The sequence below is a fragment of the Notolepis coatsorum genome (genome assembly GCF_963971535.1).
Source record: "Notolepis coatsorum genome assembly, chromosome: 7".
In the NCBI taxonomy this organism is placed as follows: Eukaryota; Metazoa; Chordata; class Actinopteri; order Aulopiformes; family Paralepididae; genus Notolepis; species Notolepis coatsorum.
The window spans coordinates 117,389,573-117,411,318 of NC_140171.1; the positions used below are offsets into that span (position 1 = coordinate 117,389,573).

The 21,746-nt window shown below is 41.9% G+C and overlaps 1 protein-coding gene across 2 annotated transcripts in view; it reads right to left on the minus strand.

Annotated features, from left to right (window-relative positions):
- Positions 1-3,915: 3,915 nt before the first annotated feature.
- Positions 3,916-21,746, minus strand: part of LOC311232558 (testis-expressed protein 2-like) — a 126,962-nt gene continuing 109,131 nt past the window's right edge. For both annotated transcript variants that reach the window (XM_084319414.1, XM_084319415.1), the window contains exons 10-14: positions 10,442-10,568; positions 9,562-9,675; positions 6,222-6,431; positions 4,896-5,016; positions 3,916-4,758 (exon numbers count right to left, since the gene is read on the minus strand). In XM_084319414.1, the coding sequence (XP_084175540.1) occupies positions 4,609-4,758; positions 4,896-5,016; positions 6,222-6,431; positions 9,562-9,675; positions 10,442-10,568 (722 nt within the window). In that variant the 3' untranslated portion in view covers positions 3,916-4,608. The remainder of the gene's footprint in view (positions 4,759-4,895; positions 5,017-6,221; positions 6,432-9,561; positions 9,676-10,441; positions 10,569-21,746) is intronic.

Below are 21,746 nucleotides of genomic sequence, written 5' to 3' on the forward strand. Positions count from 1 at the left end.
ACTGTAACCGAGAAGCCGTCGGTCTTGCTGAGTTTGTTATTTGAACCGAAGAGAATGGACTCTGTTTTGCCCATGTGTAATGATAGTTTAGATCAGAGGGACTTGAGATGATATCTGTTCTCATCAGTGACACTGTGACAGTGTGACAGTCACGTTTGTAGTTAGTTAAATAATCACCTGCTACTATGAATATGAATATATATATAGACCTGACTGGATATAGTGTTTCAGGCAATATTATTACAGAAAATAAGTGGAATGTTAGCAGTGGCGTCGTTTCAGTAAAAGCCAAGGTATGGCAATTAGGGAGGGTGAAGGGTGGATTTTCTTTTGTCAAATCAGTTGCGCAATAGTCACTTTTGGTGAGTTGTTTCTATACAATTCACTTATATGACATTTAGGTATGACACAGGACTACACAAGCATTTTTTGTATAGAAATGTGTCAACAGACTGAAGCAGGGAACCACAATATTTTGCATACGAATTATGCAAAATGTAATATCATAACTGTCTATTATTTTTCTTGCAATTGAGCCAATTTTCCTTAGGTACGGTTTTGAGGTGTGTGTTCAACAGAATGTAGTATCAAAAACACATTCACAAAAAGTATGGGTTACTGAATGCTGAACTGCACTGTTATAATCACTAAGCCATTGTAAGACCTTACCTGTGTCCCTGTATCACTCGTCTCTGCTGCCCTTTGATTAAAAAACGTCTGTATGTCCATTTTCCTTTTTTTGTGTGGCATAGTAAAAGTCACCTAGTAAAACTGAGATAATTGACAATATCAAAACATGCTAGGGCTGTACCGAATAGTTCGAAGCTTCGTTCATAATGTTGACATTCAAATTCTAAATCAACATAAAAAAATTGTAATAAAAAAAAATATATATATATATAATTAAATTTTTAATTTGCCAAGGTATGGTGAGTGCCATACCTTGCCATACCAAAATGACGCCCCTGAATGTTAGACAATAGCCAAGTCAATCACCTGACCTGAATCCATTTCACTTGCTGAAGACACAACTGAAGGGAAATGCAAAATAACAGGCAGGAACTGAAGACAGTTGCAGTAGAGGCCTGGCAGAGCATCACCAGGGATGAAACCCAGCATCTGGTGATGTCTATGGGTTCCAGACTTCAGGCCGTCATCAAAGGATTTTCAACCAAGTATTTATTAAAAGTGACAATTTTATGGTTTGTCCAATTACTTGGGGGAATAATTCTTAACAAAATCATGTTGAGGCACTATAAGAAAACATTTCCACATGGGTACATTTCCTTAGAAAACCTTTATTTCAATCAAGAACTTATAATTACAAAGCAAGCTGGATTTTTCCATTTGTACCACAGTTGCATTACATTCCAAAATACAAACATTTTTAACATATCTCACACATAACACACATTTTATCTCCAGGTGAGATTTGCAAAATCAAGATGTGTAAAAGTAAAAAGGCTTTCATTTGCAGAGCGTTATGTTGCTCTATAAACAAGTGTTAGATATACATAAATCATTCAATTTGGCCTTAAAATCAAAATGGCAATATTCAAAATCAAACACTTAGGCCTACAAATACAAATTATTGCATGAATTATAGATCACCAGAAAAAAATAAACTTCATTGTATTTCATAAATGCAGACAGAACAAAAACCCTTTATCCACCCTGGCATAGTTCACAACCAACCAAATAACCACTAAAGACAAGCATGTAAATGTTTAATGAGTAGTAGCTGTAGTATCCTAAGTGGAAAGGAATAAATTAAAATGATATCAGAGTTTCTGTAAACAAAGTCCATGCCGATATAATTTTGCATTTCAAAATGTTCTCTTTCAATGCTATAATCAACACGATACATGTGATTTAGAATAGAGTTCTGGCACAGTGGGCTTAATTAAAGGTCTGGGACTAAGATTAGGAATACTGCCTCCAAATGGAACTTGTGAGTTTGTGGTCTCGGGAAATGAAGTACACGCTATGCTTGACGTTCAAGTGGTTGGAGCCATGAGGACACCGTTGCTAGGCAACCGGGCAATGCGCTTTGAAGTCACCGTCACTGAGGCTAACAATTTAGCTAGCTAAATGCAGTCATAATGACAGAGGAAAAAGATGCGAATATGAACATTCAAAGATATATTATTAACTTACTAAGCAAGACTACATTTACGATAAGTCCACTGCAAATCAAACTTTCACAGGCTCAGACATTTAATTTATTATTATTCTTTTTTACGTTTTAAGTTGTGAACTCTGAGCTTTCAGAACATTTCCACTACCTACGTTATGAATACCATAACAGTTAGACTATTCTCATGAAAAGGGTAAACATGACCCCATTTGAAGGCAGCAATGAATTTATAAAAGCTATTCTCTAAAAGAAAATAGCCAATCAATAAGACTAGTTTTCTTGTATTATTATTATTATTATTATTATTATTATTATTATTATTATTATTATTATTATTATTATTATTATTATTATATATATTTTTTGGCAATGGGATGTTCTACTATATAAAGTACCATCTTAATTCAACTCAATCTACATGTATGTCATTCAACATTATGGCAAGTTGACTCATTTCAAAGCATTGGCAACTGTTGGAAGTTGGTCATTCAAATTCAGTTCCTGTATTATTCCTACGCATAAACGACACTAAGGCATTAGAATAAATATACCACCGGATCCTCCCCAAATAGCAACAAAGGTCCATATTCTAAAAGCAAGACACAAACCGATGCTTGAATAGCACATCTGCACGAGACACCCATTAAATTAAATAATGTTTTATCACAGGAAAATAAACAAAAAAAAAGAAATATTCTCAGTTGTATTTGTGCAATAACTTGCATACCCCAATCAAAGCATGTGATTGGTTAAGAACTGTTTTTATACAACAACAAAAAATTTACCAAATATATGAATCCATCCATACATTCAATAAAAAGTGTTAGAGGCTTCGTACATTATACTTCTTTTCAGACATACATTTCTATATATCTTTACAAAATCACACACACTGTCTATCATATTTCTATCATTGCACTTATTGTGTCCATGTATTTTTAAGTAGCATGGGATTTACACATAGGCATCATTGAATTGAAGACACTTCACAGAGAGAGAGAGAGAGAGAGAGAGAGAGAGAGAGAGAGCGAGAGAGAGAGCGAGAGCGAGAGAGAGAAAGAGAGAGAGAGAGAAGACTTATCTTCTAGCTACAGTAGACGCAGTGGTCATCATCATATACACAGAGAGGGGGTTGAGGGGTGTGGTCACAGGGGTGTGTGGTCACAGGTTGAGGGGTGTGGTCACAGGCACGGCACAATACTGTTGGCGTATACAGCAGATCAAAGACCGCTAACGTTAAGGGCACTGTGCAGATTTGATGCTTCAAAAACATAAACAAAATCAAGTATCTCAAACTTTTCACTTCCATAACCTACCTTTTCTATAAAATAACTCTAAATACTATCACACACCCCCAACTAATTTCAACATCAACCACTCTAGACTAGAACTACATGTTTGCCCGTGACATCTCCTACCACACTGTGTGCCGCTGCCTTACGCTAGTTTCCAGATTAGTGCGCCAGGCCTTGTGTCCATTGACCATATCCATCCATCCATTTTGCTCTCCTCGGGTCACAGGGTTGAGGGGTGTGGTCACAGTACTGCACACGCAGGACAGAATGCACGTGTCGATCCAGAATGTGCACAATGCATGACAGGCGGACATTTTGCTCTTATGCGCAGGTTGGGATTCCTTGGGGGTGACATAAGAGCAAAATGTCTGCCGTGTGAATATGGTCACCATGGCGTTGTATACTCCAAGCACCTGTGTCTTCCCCCCCCCCCCAATTGTTCCCAACGAGTAGAGAAAGAGCCACTGCGCCCCCCCCCCCGGTGACTTTTTCTCCAGAGCGCACCACCTTCTTTGTGCTTTTTCGAAAACCGCCATCATCGGTGCTTCCCGGCACCCCGTTTAGCACCTTTCAGGCAGAAAGAGAAGCTCTGTGGACACAAGCCCTCCGTCTACTTGCGATGTCATTAGAGTATCTGCTCCTCTCTCGTGCGCCCCGCGCAGCACGCCGGAGGTCTGCCGACTATAAGGTATCTGGTGAATGCTTTCATAGTAATGTGTTCACAGGACATTATGTACTTCATATATTCCCCTCGTCGTGTGCTTCTTATATTCCCCCCTCATTATACTTTACCCACATTCCACACAGACATCACTTTCTCTTCACATATTAAACCCTAATTGAATAGGTTGTTACTGTTTATGAAATTAATTCTTCAACAACAAAAAAATAAGAGAAATCTCCTTTTCGTCCCAACCGTCCCAAAGGTACTGAGCAGAGCAGCAAGCTTGGTCTTTAGTGTGTTTCCTCGGTTGGGAGAGCTCCCGTCCTGTTCCGTGGCATTTCATATGGTCTTCTATAATGGCAGGCGAGATACCCCCCTGCTATGGGAATGTGGTGCAGTGGCAAGGTTTCCTCTGTGTGTTTGTATTACAGTATCGTCTGGCCTATCGACCTTGGCCCAAGCGTCCCATTTTTGCAACTTCACAAGTAGTAGGAAATACTGTAAACAATCCTTCATGGCTGGCTGGCGGCGCCTCTCTCTGGCTGGGGAGGCTGCGGGTCGGACGCGGGGCCAGCCGGTGGTCGGCCGGAGGTGCGGGGGTCCATGGCAGAATGCATGACGGTCAGCCACAGGTCGTCCATGTTTGGCATCACAAAGATTTTCTAACACAGGGAAGGAAGGACGACAGTGAGCGGTGAGTCGATGACTTAACAGCTCCTGAGTTATGTGACGGTTTTTGCAAATATGTTTGAACGTTCAAAGGAGTTAGAAGCTGAAAACAGAGAGTATCTTTCCATACCTGGAACTCCTGGTCCAGTTTCTTCTCTATCCAGTCTGTGACATGAGCCAGAGTGACTTCTCTCTCTCCTAGTTTAGGCCTGGCCTTCAGCTCCAGGTGAGGAGGAGTCCTGAAGCCATACCTTCAAACGTATTCAAGAATAAACATCATAACCATGTCACAACAGCAGTTATAATGTATATTTTCATCAATACGTTTGTTTACCAATAGGTTAAAGTGTTATTAGTGCGATTTTAGTTTTCTTTAAATGTGTTGTTATCGCGGAAATCGGCCATTTTGAATTACCGGCCGTCGGTGAATGTAGTCATTTTGAGAAGAGGACATCCAGAGCTTTCGATGAGCGTTGGGATTTTTAAAACTACACTTCCCAAAGGCTTCTAGTTTTCTGCAAGCAAATGACTTCCTGATTATTATTTTTTATTTTTCTTATTACTCTGGATTATATACCACAAAACTGAACGTTATTGGCATATATTGGAGAGCAGTTAGTTTGTCTCCCCTATTTTGAGCATTTAGCAACCATCCGATTTGAAATGAGTTTCAAAATGGCGGAGCTCTTGCAAGAATAAAAAACCTACTGTACATACAGTAGATTTCATGATAAAAATTTAACTTGGCCATTTGAAAGAGAAGATTTGGATTTGAAAGAGAAGATTTGGCCCAATCCATAAATTACTATAATAAAGTAATTTATAGGCCTGCTACTGCTATTCTATAATAATATTTCAAATTGCATTGGTCCGGATGGGAGAATTCAGTACTGTATCTACAAAACCTTCTGTTTAATCATCTTCCCTTTATTCATTTCCTTAGATTTCCTTTACACGTGATCTCAAGAAGGTACTAAACGAGCTTAGTGGCAGTTTTTCATGTCTGGTCATTTTTAGCATGGTGTTACTCAAGATGCAAAGAAAAATCACAATTCATATTCTCCTTTGTTTCATCACAATTTAAGCAAGCCTAGTAATAGACACAATATTTCTGACACTGGGAATACATTCACTGAGGTCCATAGATGTCACTAGATACCAAGAACATGCAAATGGACCTTGTAGAAGTGGAGCAATATTCCATTTACTTAGGTATGTATTTTAGGCAGATTTTCAGAAAATAGGGCTCCGGGCTTAAGAGGTTAAAAGTGTCAGAAAATACCTTATTTCACCAATGGAGGGCAGCGACGCACCGCAGAAAGACACCAGGCAAATAGACCAAGACCAAGACCAAGGCCACCACTAGCGGTTTTAATAACAACATGTATCGTTCCATATTTAACATAGGACATTACCAGCAATGTATTAAGTTCGCTTCACTTAGTATGTCACATACCATATTCTGTCGGTGGGGGGAGGGGGGATGTTAACGGCCAGGGTTCCTCTGAGCTCCTGCACCTCCACGGTGAGCAGAAGGGGTGTGTTGGATACCTCTTCCATCTTCTTCTTGATGAACTCTGTCTCCGTGGCCTTCTGGAAGTACTTGGACTTGGCAATTTTGTCCACAAACCGCATGATCTTGCTAGATTTGTGGCCACCCACCCAACTATGAAGAAAGGAGGGTCGCATTTAGTTTTAAGTTGGGGATATTCATTATTGATTTGCAACATAGAAGTCTTCTGACTCTGTGTTACTGTAGTTCTATAACAATCTGATATCATTTATGAATGCCAGACAGATAAATAATACATTGCATCCCACTGATGAAAAGGTGAATTTGAGTTACTGATTTACATAGATTTTCTGTATAGTTGGCAGTATGTTATTAACACATAAGGGGCTTGGATTCAACCAGCTTATGTTGGTTACAGTGTGTAGATAAATAATCCATAATAAACATCAATCAACAACATCTCTGAACACTTCCTCAGCACCCTCTCCCTACCCCAATGCCCTCCCCACCAATAAATATATATATCTAATTTACCTATCACAAACCTGCCATCTTTTCTTGATCCTCCAATCACAACTGTTGCTTCCCTCTGACAAACTGGGAAGTGACAGTAGTGATTGGAGGATCAAGAAAAGAGGGTGGGTTTGAGATAGGTCAATTCTTATTGGAGGGGTTGCTCTTGACCAGATAGAGCGGGATACCAATGCCCCTACAAGGAGTCTGCCATGTCACGTCAATGTAAACATTACCATTTTCCTATTCCTTCTTAGGAAGCTGTAATCACATTTCTAGTATCCTGACTATACATATAATATGTCTGTATTGTCCTCTGTCCATATATGTTGTTGTCACTTTTGAGAAACGACTGCATAACTATTTCATTCATTCACATTCATTTTGTATCAGACATTTTTTTCTGCTGTGCCAATTCTCCCCTCCCTGTCTTGAATGTTGCTCGCATATGCCCCCCACTGGCCGGTTGTAGGGAGGATAGAAGCCTTGCATCACGTACGCCCTCCGCGTGAATACTTTCGGCAGCCAACATGCCCTTCCGCGTTGCTCTGATTGGCCGAGCGCGCGCATGAGCCGCAACACGCTCCTCAGCCAGGCAGGAATACTAAACTCCGATTAACGCAATTTATACAAATGGAAGTATTGATTACGCCGTAACAAATCATTAAAAAAATATACCGTTAACTGGAATATGTTGTTTCTTTACACATATGTTGGATCATGTAATTGGTTTGTCATGACAAACCAATAAAAAATCGCAAATTAACCGGTGGCTACAACAACACACAGTAACTACATGCATCATTGTTTACAATGAACGGTGGGGCTAATCAAAAGGACTAACCTAAAGTTAGTTGTTCACCAACAATCTACAGACACAAACAAACACAGAACCGGACTGTTATATTAAATTAATTGATTGCTGTTTAACGCGTCCGTGTCCAGTCCTTTCGATTAGCCCCACCGTTCATTGTAAACAATGATGCATGTAGTTACTGTGTATTGTTGTAGCCACCGGTTAATTCCCGATTTTTTATTGGTTTGTCATGACAAACCAATTACATAATCCAACATATGTGTAAAGAAACAACATATTCCAGTTAACGGTATATTTTTTTAATGATTCGTTACGGCGTAATCAATACTTCCATTTGTATAAATTGCGTTAAGCAGAGTTTAGTATTCCTGCCTGGCTGAGGAGCTTGTCGCGGCTCATGCGCGCGCTCGGCCAATCAGAGCAACGCGGAAGGGCATGTTGGCTGCCGAAAGTATTCACGCGTCCCCTCCGATACACAAGGAGGCAGCCTGTCACATCTTTTCACTTGCCAACGCAGACTCTCATTGGCGAGGTGTTGAATTGAATTGAATACTTTATTTTGACACAAATCGTATGACAAAAAAAAAACATTTTAAAAGACAAGACAATAACAGTGTCAATAACGCAGGTCAAAAATGGATAAAACACAATAAAGCCAAGGCTTGTTTCCATTGTGGTCCATACATGGAACATAAAAAGGCACAGAAACACAAATGGACATGTACACTGACAGGACACATTCTAAAAAAAAAATTATAAAAACACCTAACCTGACAACTCATACAGTTAACTAATGTTAAAAGAAAATCCGCAAACCCTTAAAAGCAACTCATGATAAAAGAAATAAAAGCCAAGTTATGATAAAAGAGATAAAAAAAACATTTTAAGACCAATTTGAGTTGCTGCTGAGCCATGTTTTTATGGCGGATTTAAATCCGAGAGGAGAGTTCAGGAGTTTTTAAAATGTTGGCAGGGCATTCCACATTACCGTAGCAGAGTAAACGTGTAACGTGTGGGAGGCTCACACTACCCCCGCCATTTCCTGTCTCTGCTGTGCAGGCGTCCCCAACCGACCTGTAGGAGTCGCTGTCCACAACGTCATGATTACCACCCATCGACTTCCACCCGCTAACTCTGCCAATTGAGTTAGTATGACGACTGGCCCAAGCCGGATGCAACGCAGACAGCCGGAGTCGAACCCGGTGTCTCTTGCGTTGGTGACGAGCGCAATGTCCACTGCGCCACCCATCCGCCCCATCGATCGCAATCTTGACTAGAAAGCATCATTGGAATCCCCCAATCTCAATATCTGAGAAGATATTCTGAGATACTGAATATCTGCCGATAATGATCAGGGGACGATCTAGGGGGCATCCCTAGAATATTTATGTATTTTAAAATGTATTATGTATTACTATTTTTGTCTACTATTGTCTAAAACATATGTTATCCGATGACCTCTTTGCACTACATGCACAGTGCTGCTGGTATTCACCACTGTACTGTGTGGGTCAGTCAGTACTGCCTCACCACTTTGTTACATGTCGTCACATCACAGCACCATGTTACAAAATCCAAATTCCTTGTTGTGCGTTTGGCGATAAAGATATGAATGAATATTCTCCCGGTGTCTTATGTCTTACCGTACTGCCTGTTGCGTAGTCCTACTCCCATAACATAATCGGCTAGTCTCCTACTGTATGGCTTACTATATTGTTGGCTGTATAGTCTTTGTGTCATATTGTCTACTGTCCTATGTCATACTGTATCGTCTGTTGTATACTCCTAGTGTCTTGTGCTTCTACTGTATTGGCTGTCCATCCTATCTTTTGTCATGTTGTATTGTCCTCTGTTCCACTGTGTGACTATGTCTATAGTTTTTAATTGTGTAGTTACTGTACAGCTCTTTGAGCTTTTAAATGTGCTATATAAAGAAATTAATTGACTTCTCACCCTTCTGCTCCAGAGGAGTCGCTGGTGACCTCTGATGTGTCCTCCTCGTCTGACGAGCCCGCGCTGGACGACTCCTCGTCACTGTCAGCCAGGCAGTACGTCCGTGGCCTGTACCTGCACACACACACACCTCATTAAGACAACTATTGTTTGTTTTTTAATCTGACAGACAATTTGTGGAGTGGGTTATGGGAGAGTATGTGACAATCAGTTGACTAACATTCCTTCACTCTTCTCACCTCTCACAATGATTATCCCTAACTAACCAAGACCCTAAAGTAAGCCCCCCTCCTCCCCTTATGTATAGCAGAAAAAAATCACAAAGCATTTTCTGATAACCGTATAATACTTGTGAGGTACACACACACCAAGTCAAACGCAATCTGAACCACTTCAGGTACTCTTTTTGTTAGGAATGAGTTATTGTGATGGCACAGCCATGGACTCACACTCACACACACACTGAAGACATGAACAACAAGAATAGTAGATATGTTATGGAAGCATTGGCTAGTGGAAGTAGAAAGTAGAATTACAACGCCGAAAAAGATGGAAATGAAGAATGGAACAGAAGAAATTAAACGGGTAAAGGCAAGCAGCAACTCACCAAGCCAATAAAAGACATCCCATTAACATCCGTGTGAAGGCAGAATCCAGAGGAAGGGCAGAGGAAAGGAAGATAAGACACAGGAGGAATAAGGGAAAGAAAGAATAGAGAGAGGAGAAGTTAACATCTCTCCAAGTGAGAGAAACCCATTCATTTATTAGCACAGAGTAGAAAGGAAGGAAAAACATATTTTGGTTGGGAAAAATTCAAACAAGACAGATCCTGGTTCTTTCCAGACAAACGGGTGTAAGGAGTACAGTTGGTGGCCTTTACCCTTCCTTGCCCAACTCGCCGATGCGCAGGCCGTCTGCCTCTTTGCCCAGTCGGATCAGGTTCATCTTGGTCTCCAGGGTCATCAGGAAGGAGCCACTGTAGGACATCTCCAGGTCAAACCACAGACCTGATGGACAGACACAGAGGTTGTTAGCACATGTGTATGTGTGTATGGAAGACAAGAGGGAGGGATTAGCCTTCCCTTGCATTATGTATACCAAAACGTTTTTATTGTGCAGACAGCAACCACCTCCAACTCAACATCAGCAAGACCAAGGAGCTGGTGGTGGACTTTCAGAGAGGCAAGAAGTGGTGGCAGAGAGGAGGATGAGAAGGAAGCTGGCCGCTGTCCTGCCAGTACCTCTGTATACTCGCGACATCGGATTCGGTAGCATCCAAGCAGTTTTTGGACTGATTGTGATGACGAGGCACCGTGTGAGTCAGTCTAACGTGCGTGCTGGGAAATGGAAATAGACAGCATTCTAATAAGAAAGACGCGAACCAGGCTATATAATGCTTGTTAGTTTTCAGCGTGATATGCGTTATTTAGGTAGATCTATTGGACATTTTAGTTTTTGATTATTTTTTAAGTTCATATAAAACCGTGTTTAGAATATTTAAAAAAATAAAATAAAAATTAAGTATAATATATATATATATTTTTTTTGGGCTTTCACTCGGGCTAGGGCTTAAAATGTTGCATTACAGTCAGGCTTATTGCCAGGCAGGGCCCGAACGTCATGGGCTCGGGCTGGGCACAGGCTTAATTTCAAGGCCCTTGCAGACCACTAGTGTGTATGCTGTGATTCTGTGCACAATAAGACAACCAGTCTTGGCATCACTTTGTGTTCATGCTTATATGCATGTACTCTGCATTTGTTCCAATCAATCTTTCTGTTATGGACAATACAATGTCAGGTGGTAGTGGACAGTGGCGTTGCGCAATATGTCGGGGCTCGCCCGCAGGTCGGACCATGGGGCCCCGCCCCCTCCCCTAAATCAATAATATAGTGACATGGGATAGACATCGCGGCCACTTTTTTAAATGTTTATTTTTTCAGGCATCGTATAGGTCAGTAGGAACTTTCTTTATAAAGATACATCTGATTTAAACAGTAGGGTCAGTAGGAACTTTCTGTATAATATACATCTGATTTAAACAGTAAGGTCAGTAGGAACTGTATAATAATATACATCTGATTTAAACATCATTGACAAATACAATGTGGCTGTGTATTTTTTGTAACATGAAGGTATATTGTAGAACGTTATAGCCAATCATTGGAGTTCACACAACGGAACAGTTCACATATATAACATTCTGTATAAAAGAAAAGTAGCCTACAAAAAACAAACAAACGATTAATGGCCGGGTGCGCTCTTGAGCTAAGCAATTATAAGCCGGCCTCCTAATACAAGCCGGGTTACTAATATACTGAGCTGCATACTGAGCTAGTTACTTGATTTCACTTTGAAAACGTTGAAATGACCAGTGACCACCTGTAATTGCACTGTTTACTATTTCATACAGTACTTGGTTTCAATAAATGAACCCAGTACATTTTACTGGGTTCAAACTGACACAAAATGTTGATTTATTCATTATGATCAGTTTGAAAATTTGAAATATAGGCCTCCCTCTTATACAGGCCTCCTCCTAATACAAGCCTGGTACCCACTACAGTTGAAACAAATACAAGCCGGGGTTACTATTAGAGGAATTACGGTAGGTCTTTATTAATTTAAGTTTTGAGAAAGATCTCTCAGCACTGGCAACAGTCACGGGTATAGTTAAAAACAATTTCAGTGCTGTGGCAACATCGGGGATACTTGGCAAAATGGACTGATTTTCAATGAGCAGGGTTTGTGCAAGGTCTTTGATTGTTCCACGCTCAATTTTCTTTATAGTAGGCCTAAGAGCATTACGGAGGGACAGGATCTGGAAAGGAAACTCGGCTGACAGGTCGTCTTTATACTGGCCTGATAAAGCACTTGCGGACTCAGACAGATCCTCGTCTGTTGCGCGCAAATGTTCGCGGGGAAGCAGAAAAGAACATCGCTGTGCAACTTCGCTCATTCCAACAAATCTATTTTTGAGTTGGGCAACGACAATATCGATAATTGCGTAAAATACCGCCACTCTAAAATGCTCCCCTGGGTCTTGGAGCCGCTGGTCCTCACAGCTCTGAAAAGTGCCTCTTTGTGCGCCTTGCGCGTCTGTCTTTGAAGAGACCGTGGACACCCGATGAGGACGCCAGGTCTTGCGCGTGCGCTTTTAAGCCATCAAACTCTCCTCGGAGTTGGGCAAGTGTATCGGTTGCGTTACCAAGCATTGCGGTCGCCTGTAAGAGGTCCACGTCTTTGTATAATGATACACTGTTGTACTGTCTACAGCGTACACATGACGGGGACGGGGTGCCTAGCAACATAGCAGGGAGGGGGGCCCAGCCCTCTGCGCCCTGTTCCCGCTTACGAAATCTAAGAGGATAGCCTACAGTGGGGGTGGGGCCCCCTAAGCTCCGGGGCTCCCCCGCACCGTGGGGGCCTCCGCTACGCCAGCGGTACACATCTCATACAGTGAGGCGAAACAAAAGTTTAATTATGGGCAATGCTCTTACTGTCTTCTCCAGAGTCAGACAAGAACATAGATACCAATTTCCTCTGTGCGTTCAATAGAAAGCTATGCGGCTGAAAAAGCTAGCATAGCTTAGCACAAATGAAAGGAAGTGGATATGGACGACTAGCCTAGCCTAGCTTAAAACTCCAAGAGGTGTTTTTGGCCAACATCTAGGCTAGCTGGACCATATCCGCTTCCATTAATTTGCGCTAAGGTAGGCTAGCTTGCAGCCAGATAGCTTTCTACTGAATGCAGATTGGTATCTATCTTCTTGTCTGACTCTGGGGAAGACGGTAAGAGCATTGCCCATAATATTGGTGTGTTCCTTAAGTTCTGTCTAAAGGAGCCTTGACTCAACTCCTGACCTGTTAAAAGTTCAGCACCACCTCATCTGCCCTCAACACCTCCCTCCGTACCAGCTCTCCATTGAGGGAACAGGGTGGAAAGGAATCCCATCCTGAGCACGACATAAGAGAAAACTGGCCGCTGTGTGAATATGGTCAATTGGTTCTCCTCTTGCTCCCCTGCTTCCCCTTGTTCTTGCCCAAAGCATCTCAGACTGGGGGTCCCCGATAGATCTTCCTTCTCCTCTCCGATCCCTCCACTTATGCCTATCTTTCGGGAGATGAGAGTGGAGCAAAGGGTGTCTGTGTGTGTATATATACACACGTATATGTGTATTATATGTGTGTGTGTGTGAGAGAGAGAGAGAGAGACCTGGGCAAGGGAGGGGGAGAGACAGAGTGAGAGATCACAGGGTCCTTTGAACGGAGGAGAAACAGTTGGACAGTGTGCAATCCTCCCCCTAGCCCTCGTTTGATATCAGCAGGGGGGGCTGGCTGCATAATCATGCTCCTCTCCCTCCCTCTACCAACCTCACTCTCTCTCACCCTCCCTCCCTCCCGCTCTCCCCTAAAATCTGGGGCTGCTCTGTAGACAATGAATGGGGCTCTGACATCACAAGGCCATACGCTAGTTAGTGTGAACTCTTGCACCCAAATTAAGTTTATATTCTAACATGAATCAGAATTATAAACCTCCTTTGGGTGTAAGAGCTCACAAAAACATCTCAAACCCTGCCCTCTTTTCTTGATCCTCTGTTCACAACTGTTGCTTCCCTCTGACAAAGTTGTTTGTATTTTGTTTTGACCACTGGGGGGCAGCGAAGGTTAATAGATGATGCAGGGATGAATGAGTCTAGTAGAGTGAGCTGAAGAGGAGGAGGACAGAAACTTTAAAAACATTCAAACTTTTTGTGTGTGTGTGTATGTTTTCTCTCCATCTTTCTTTTTCACGTCGAGTTGAGTTATTTTCCTGGGAAATGATGAGTTATCTCTTGTCTATGATACACGTTTTTCTCTATTCTATGATTCATTTTCTTTGTGATATATGCTTTTCTTATGTTCCATCGGTGTATGTTATCTTGTGTATGTATGTATGTTGCTGGACCCTAGGAAGACTAGCTGCCGCTTAGGCGTCAGCTAATGGGGATCCGTTTAAATAAACAAATAAACAAAACCTCATTATGGCATCATAATAATCAGAAGTATGCTTTGGTCTTTAATAAACACTAGATTTAAGTGAAGAAGGAGTAGAGGTCGTCCAAGACACTACCTGGTGTGTCATGAACTAGAGGATGACTCAGCCCTGCTGGTCTCTGACAAGAACAAGTTACAGGTTGAAAAAACCCTCAGTTCGGAACTAGGCAGAATCTGCACCTGGCTCGCTGATAACAAACTATCATTACACCTGGGTAAAACAGAGTCCATTCACTTCGGTTCAAATAACAAACTCAGCAAGACCGACGGCTTCTCAGTTACAGTGGGTGACAATATTGTCACAAGGAAAGATGAAATTACATACCTGGGTTCCATCCTAGAGGCAAATCTTTCCTGTGACAAAATGGCATCCAATGTAATAAAAAAAGTCAACCAACAAACTAGATTCTTGTACCGGATCTCCTCTCTGGTAAACAAGAATACCCTGAAGACTCTGGCAGGAGCACTCATTCAAGGGTACTACGACTATGCTTGCACCTCATGGTACCAAAGCACCTCAAAGGCGCTAAAAACAAAATGACAAACATCACAAAACAAACTGGTCAGACTACTGCTTGACCTTACTCCTAGAACTCACCTCACCCCTGCCCACTTTGACAACCTAGGATGGCTTAGAGTAGACGACAGAGTACAGCAACTTGCAATGGGCCTGGTCTACAAGATACACATGTCAAAATACTTCACAAAAGTCAGTGAATACCACGACCACAACACCAGAGGGAGCTCGACAAATCATGTTAAACCCAGATTCGGCTCAAACAAGGGACTAAACATGTTTCACAATTACGCTAAATCAATGTGAAACGCCCTACCCACAGCTGTAAAGGAATGTGAATCACTACCCACTTTCAAAACCACTCTCAAAGAGCACCTACGGGAGACTGCAATTCGAAACTAGCCCCTGTAAATGTCCAAACCAAACCCCCTCCAATGTACAGTTATTTTTTTGAAAATATAAAAATATACTGGATTACTATTACAAATACTAGTACCATTGCCAATACTACCGATACATCCCTATTGGCAATGTATCAGTAAAGGTAATTAATGGGAAACACTGAGGGAGGCACATATACAACACTCATAACTATTTACAACCAGTGTCAGAGCGTTAGCGCACTCAAGTTGTTCGGAAACTCTTGAGTGCACACTGGACGCTCTGACCAAAGAGTTAGTTTATCAGAGCGGAGCAGATTTTCAGAGTGAATTTATTAACTCACCTTAACTAGGGCCCTATGAAATCCATTTTTATCTTTTCCTGTTTTCGGATATGAATTTTCCTGTTTTCGGATTTCTCGGTTTTTATTTTCCCGTTTTCGGATTTCTCTGATTTAATATTTTTTCTTTTGGATTTAACAAAAAAAAACAATACAAAATTATGTTTTTAACTAACTTTAATAATAGTACATCTGCAAACAGTGCCAGTGTAGTGCAATGTTCAGTGCCAGTTAGGTTATGAGGTTTCTTTTTTTCAATTAAGTTCAGTCCAATGCAGTTCAACAGTGCAGTGCAGTGCAATAACTAAATAATAATTAAATAGTTAAATAATACAAAATAATAATTTGTTTAAAAGAAATCAAGAAAAAAAACTGTAAAATGTAATTTCTTTCAAAGAGATGTCCTTTAAAGGTTCATGCTTCTCCCCATCTCTGGCTGACATCACCATTGTGATACATGATGGTTAGCCCTTTGTGTTTTCCTCAGTGAGGGATTCTCTTTTGCCGGTCAGCAGCATTTTGTACTTGCTGAAGCTTCTCTCTGTATAATTATTTTGTAAGTTTAAATATCAACATTATCTGGCCATCCTCAGTAAATACTATCAAACTTTCCAAAGACCAGAGTTGGGACGGGCACGCACACACACACAGAAAGGGAGAATGGCTTATATGAGCTATCCAGTTCATATATCAACTATCCAGTTCGTTTTTATAGTGTAACGTTACTTGAAGGAGAGAGAGAGAGCAGGCAGGGCTGAATTAGGACAATATCCGTTACTCATAAATATGCAAAAAAGATCAATTAAATTCTGGAGCCATATTAAAAAAAGTGACCCGGCCTGCTATCATTATAAAGCCCTGGCCTGCCAAGAGCTGGACCTACAAAGGAGCCCCTTTTGTCAACTCATAATGAAACTTGCTGACATCTCACACTGACATCACAAACCCTAGCCAGCCTCAGAAGATTAGACCTAACCAAATTATAACCAAAGAAAAAGATAAATACATTACATATTGGAATCAACTCACACAATCACAACACAAATTAGAAACATATTTGGCCCTAAACAGACGGTATACTGTGGCAGACTACCTCAGTACAGTAACTGATAAGAATCTAAGAAAGACTCTGACAAAGTACAGACTGAGTGACCATGATTTGGCGATAGAGAAGGGCAGACACAGACAGACCTGGCTGCCAAGAGAGGAGAGGCTGTGCTGTCTTTGTGATGAGGGAGCCGTAGAGACAGAACTACACTTCCTAACACAATGTGAAAATTACAAAAATATTAGGGAGGAATTATTTCCAAAAATTGAAATAATTTCCCCAGAATTCCAAAGTATGACAGAAGTGCAGAAATTGCCATTCCTCCTGGGGGAACAGAAAATAATGTGCAGTTTTAGCTGCAAAATATGTCAATTCATGTCACAAGAAAAGGGACAACCAGTAGGACACATAATACTGTATTATGTACATGTACGATGTTTTACTCACCGCACCATCTCCTTTATTTCTTTGATCTTGTTCTGTTGATATTGTTGTTGTATTGTATAATGTTGTTGTTTGCTGTTTATGTCATAATTGTGCTTTGGCAACATTTGTGAAATTTCATGCCAATAAAGCTTTTTGAATTGAATTGAGAGAGAGCGAGCGACTGAGACTTGTTACGCGCGACGCTAGTCAGTCTCGGAATGGATTTGGTAGGTTTTTTCTGCGTCTCCGTAGACCGTGCCGCACCACCGTTTTAAAGTCTTAGTGAAGATTGATTTATATGAAAACCGATTTATGTATAATTTAGCTAGCTCGCCAACGTTACTGTGATTAAAGCAAACTTTAATAAAAAAAAAATTTATAACATGTTTCTTTTTCTTTTTTAATAAACTTATTTTTATTGCAATTTTTTCAGGGGGGGAGGACCGCCCCGCCAAGGCAATGGTAGGGGAAACACTGTAACCCTTTACTATCACACAACCGACGGTCGCGTTAACAATTTTGTGTATTGAGCTGTACTGTATTGTACCCATTCTGCAATCTGTTAATAAAATGTTCAATCAATCAATCAGAGGCAGAGGTGAAGGACGGTAGTGTGACTGTGCACACATGCATACAGTACACCGGCCATGGTACATGTACAACCCGACACATGCAAGAAACAATCAGTGTCTCCTTGTAAATACTTACATTTCCCTTTTTTATCAGTAACGCCCCAATCATCCACGGTCTCCCTCTGATGATGTCAGATGGCTAAGTGAATTAGAGCAGTTGTGGAGCAGGTTTAACTGTGTGTGGACTCTATTGATTTTTGATGCTGATCCTCCACTTGTCCTGCACCGGATTACCAGGATGTGCATGCTTTACTTGTTGAATACATCTACCACACGACACATGATCACCGTGGTCATTGAGGATGAGTACTGTGGAGGATACCAGAATCTTGTCTCCTCCATTTACCCAAAACCCCCAGTTGTATTGTCCACCCTCCCCTCTGCTGTGTATATATAGGGTCCCCTCCTGTGAACCTTTCTTCTCTTCAGGTTTTACAGCTAGTAACTTGGGTGAGAGCCATTCAAGCCATATTCTCTGACTTTGTATTTGATACTTTCATTCTGAGTTAATCAATTGTATTAATCGGATCTCCATTGACTGAGTAAGTTATTATGTTAATCCACAGTACCCAAAAAGAATATCAGCCATTTTGAAAATAACTACAATTAACAACGCGGGGGACGGACATAATGCATCCAGAAATGTAGCGTTCTCCTCCCATCCGCTCAGAGAGGAATAGAGAAACGTCACTGTCACCAGTAATGTCGTTGTTGTTGTCGTTCAAGGCAACTGAACCAGCGCCAGCGATCCTGCCAAACGGCATTCAAAGAAATAACCGCCTCCGACGTGGGACGACTAGTCCTGGTTTGAGGAAACAACACGTTCTGCGGAGGAGGTTTAGTGTGGAGGAGAGTTAGTGTGGAGGAGGTTTAGTGTGGAGGAGGTTTAGTGTGGAGGAGAGTTAGTGTGGAGGAGGTTTAGTGTGGAGGAGGTTTAGTGTGGAGGAGGTTTAGTGTGGAGGAGGTTTAGTGTGGAGGAGGTTTAGTGTGGAGGAGTTAGTGTGGAGGAGAGTTAGTGTGGAGGAGAGTTAGTGTGGAGGAGAGTTAGTGTGGAGGAGGTTTAGTGTGGAGGAGAGTTAAGCCCTTCCCATAGTCGAGCGGACCGTACACGGAGCAGACTCCCGCGGGCTCAAAGCGGACCCAAAGGGTACTCAAAGCAGAGTCCAAGTGCAAAGCTCCTATTTTCTGACGCGCGGACATCCGCGGCGCCCACTTTGTGTCACACAAAACGCTGCTCGGGGTCTTTGTTGACCATGACCTGCATTAAATGTGACACCACGCGAGGAGAGTTTGAGATTAGCCCTTGACGCCATCGCCATCTTGTGGTAAAAACGATGGCACAGATAGACGCACATTTTGAGGAGAGACTGGCAAATGAAGTACAGAAATACAGACATTTATATGATACATCACTCCGGGACTATAAAAAGCTGGCGCCACTACGTAGCTGTATGTATCTGTAAACTGGCGCGAGACATGTAGGAAATTGGTCCGTGGAGGTCCGCTGTGGTACGATCGACTATGAAAGCTCAATGAGTCCAGTGGACCTCCGCGGAGTCCAGTCCGTGTACAGTCTGCTCGACTATGGGAAGGGCTTTAGTGTGGAGGAGTTAGTGTGGAGGAGGTTTAGTGTGGAGGAGAGTTAGTGTGGGGGAGGTTTAGTGTGGAGGAGAGTTAGTGTGGAGGAGAGTTAGTGTGGAGGAGGTTTAGTGTGGAGGAGGTTTAGTGTGGAGGAGTTAGTGTGGAGGAGTTAGTGTGGAGGAGGTTTAGTGTGGAGGAGAGTTAGTGTGGAGGAGGTTTAGTGTGGAGGAGAGTTAGTGTGGAGGAGTGTTAGTGTGGAGGAGGTTTAGTGTGGAGGAGTTAGTGTGGAGGAGTTAGTGTGGAGGAGAGTTAGTGTAGAGGAGGTTTAGTGTGGAGGAGAGTTAGTGTGGAGGTTTAGTGTGGAGGAGGTTTAGTGTGGAGGAGAGTTAGTGTGGAGGAGGTTTAGTGTGGGAAGGGTAGTTTCTGTGGCTAATGTCCCTGACAGACGGTGATGAGTGGAGCGGTGAGTCACTGACACCAACACTGACCGGCCTCCACCTACGGCCTGGATGCTAGCTATGCCAAGTGACGCGATAGTGCAATGCACTTAAGGGAAGGAGAGAGAGAGAGAGAGAGAGAGCAAGAGCGAGAGCGAGGGGGAGAAAGAGAAAGAATATAGGGACAGTTAGAAAGAACGGCGGGTCAGAAAGTCAGGTAAGGTTTGAAAGATGGGTGGGAAGTCAGACAGACAGATGTTTGAGTGAACATGCTGGTTCTCCTGTGACCAGTGGACCTTCCTAACCCCTGATGCCCTGGGCGGCGTGCTGGATAATAAGGCTGGGGCCAAGGCTCAGGCAGGGCAGGGCCGCTGCTGGTGGTAGTGAGGGGGAGAGGAGCCCCGGCGTTAGCCGCCGGATCAGGGCAGGGCTGCCTTAATTGGGGTGAAGCTGCATGGTGAGATGTCAGGAGTGTGCCTCCTGCATACAGCCAGGGAAGTGTGTGTACACACACACACACACAGGGGCGGACCTAGCACATTTGGCGCCCTAGGCGAGCTTCACCACTGCGCCCCCCCCCCCCCCCCCCCCCAAATCAAAACATCTTCACCCTTTCACTGCCGCGCTACCAAACGGTTAACCCCTTTCACTGCGACAATACACAGAAGGTTAACCCTTTCACGACCGTTGGTTGTGTGATAGTAAAGGGTTAACCCTCTGTCATGTGGCAGTGAAAGAGTTAAGAGTTATACAGTAAAGTACTGCACCTTTATTTTTTACAAGCAAGAACAAGAGCTAAGAATAAATGTAAAGTGCACTCTAAAGAATTCAAACAAATAAACAATTTAGCTAACACAGAATAATAACAATAACAAACAATAAAATAATGTGCAAATTTGCTTTCAAAGAAAATGAAGAAGAAATGTAAAGTGCACACTAAAGAATTAAAACAAACAACTTAGCTAACAATCAATAATAATAATAACAATAACAAACAATAAAATAACATGCAAATTTGCTTTAAAATAAAATTATGTATTGTAAAATATGTTACACATATATAATCAAAATATAATATGCTAAATAAACAAACAAATAAATAATAATAAATAAATAATTTACTTTTCCGTCAAGCCAACTGAAGAGACCAAGTGATCGCCGGCCATCAGAACAGCATGGATTATGTATTTACAGTACCCAACACTGTAATCAATAAGCGTGATCGATATTTGGAATGGCGATCAGGAATTGGAATAATCTTTTTGGATAACATATTTTACCAGTCTTGGGGTAATCGGATCCGTTTTGACCTATACATCAGCGTGTGCCCCATGTGTGTGTGTGTGGCTGTGCGAGCGATCAGGAAATGAGATAATCGATATTTCAGCCCACTTCTATAGCGTGCATAAGTACACATATACTATCGATAATCTAGCGTTTATTTGAAAACGATTCATAAATAGGCCGAAAAATGACAACGTTTTTGTGTATCCAGAATATTCCAGTAAATGCCGTTTATCACGGAATCTTTATATTTTCCTTGAAAACGAGGGCTTTTCAAAATGCTATAAAACGGAAATGAAGCGATTAAAAAACAATCCGTTTCGACAATGTTGACTGCAAACAAGTCATTGATAAGCGACGGTCACAGGGTTTCCGTTAGAAAAAATTGTTGCCGGCCTCAGTGTCCGGTAGATTTCAATCTACCGGTCAAATGAGAGAAATTCCGGTCAGAGTTTATTGAGCTTAAAAACAATTGATAGGCAAAAGAATGACAACAAAACAAAA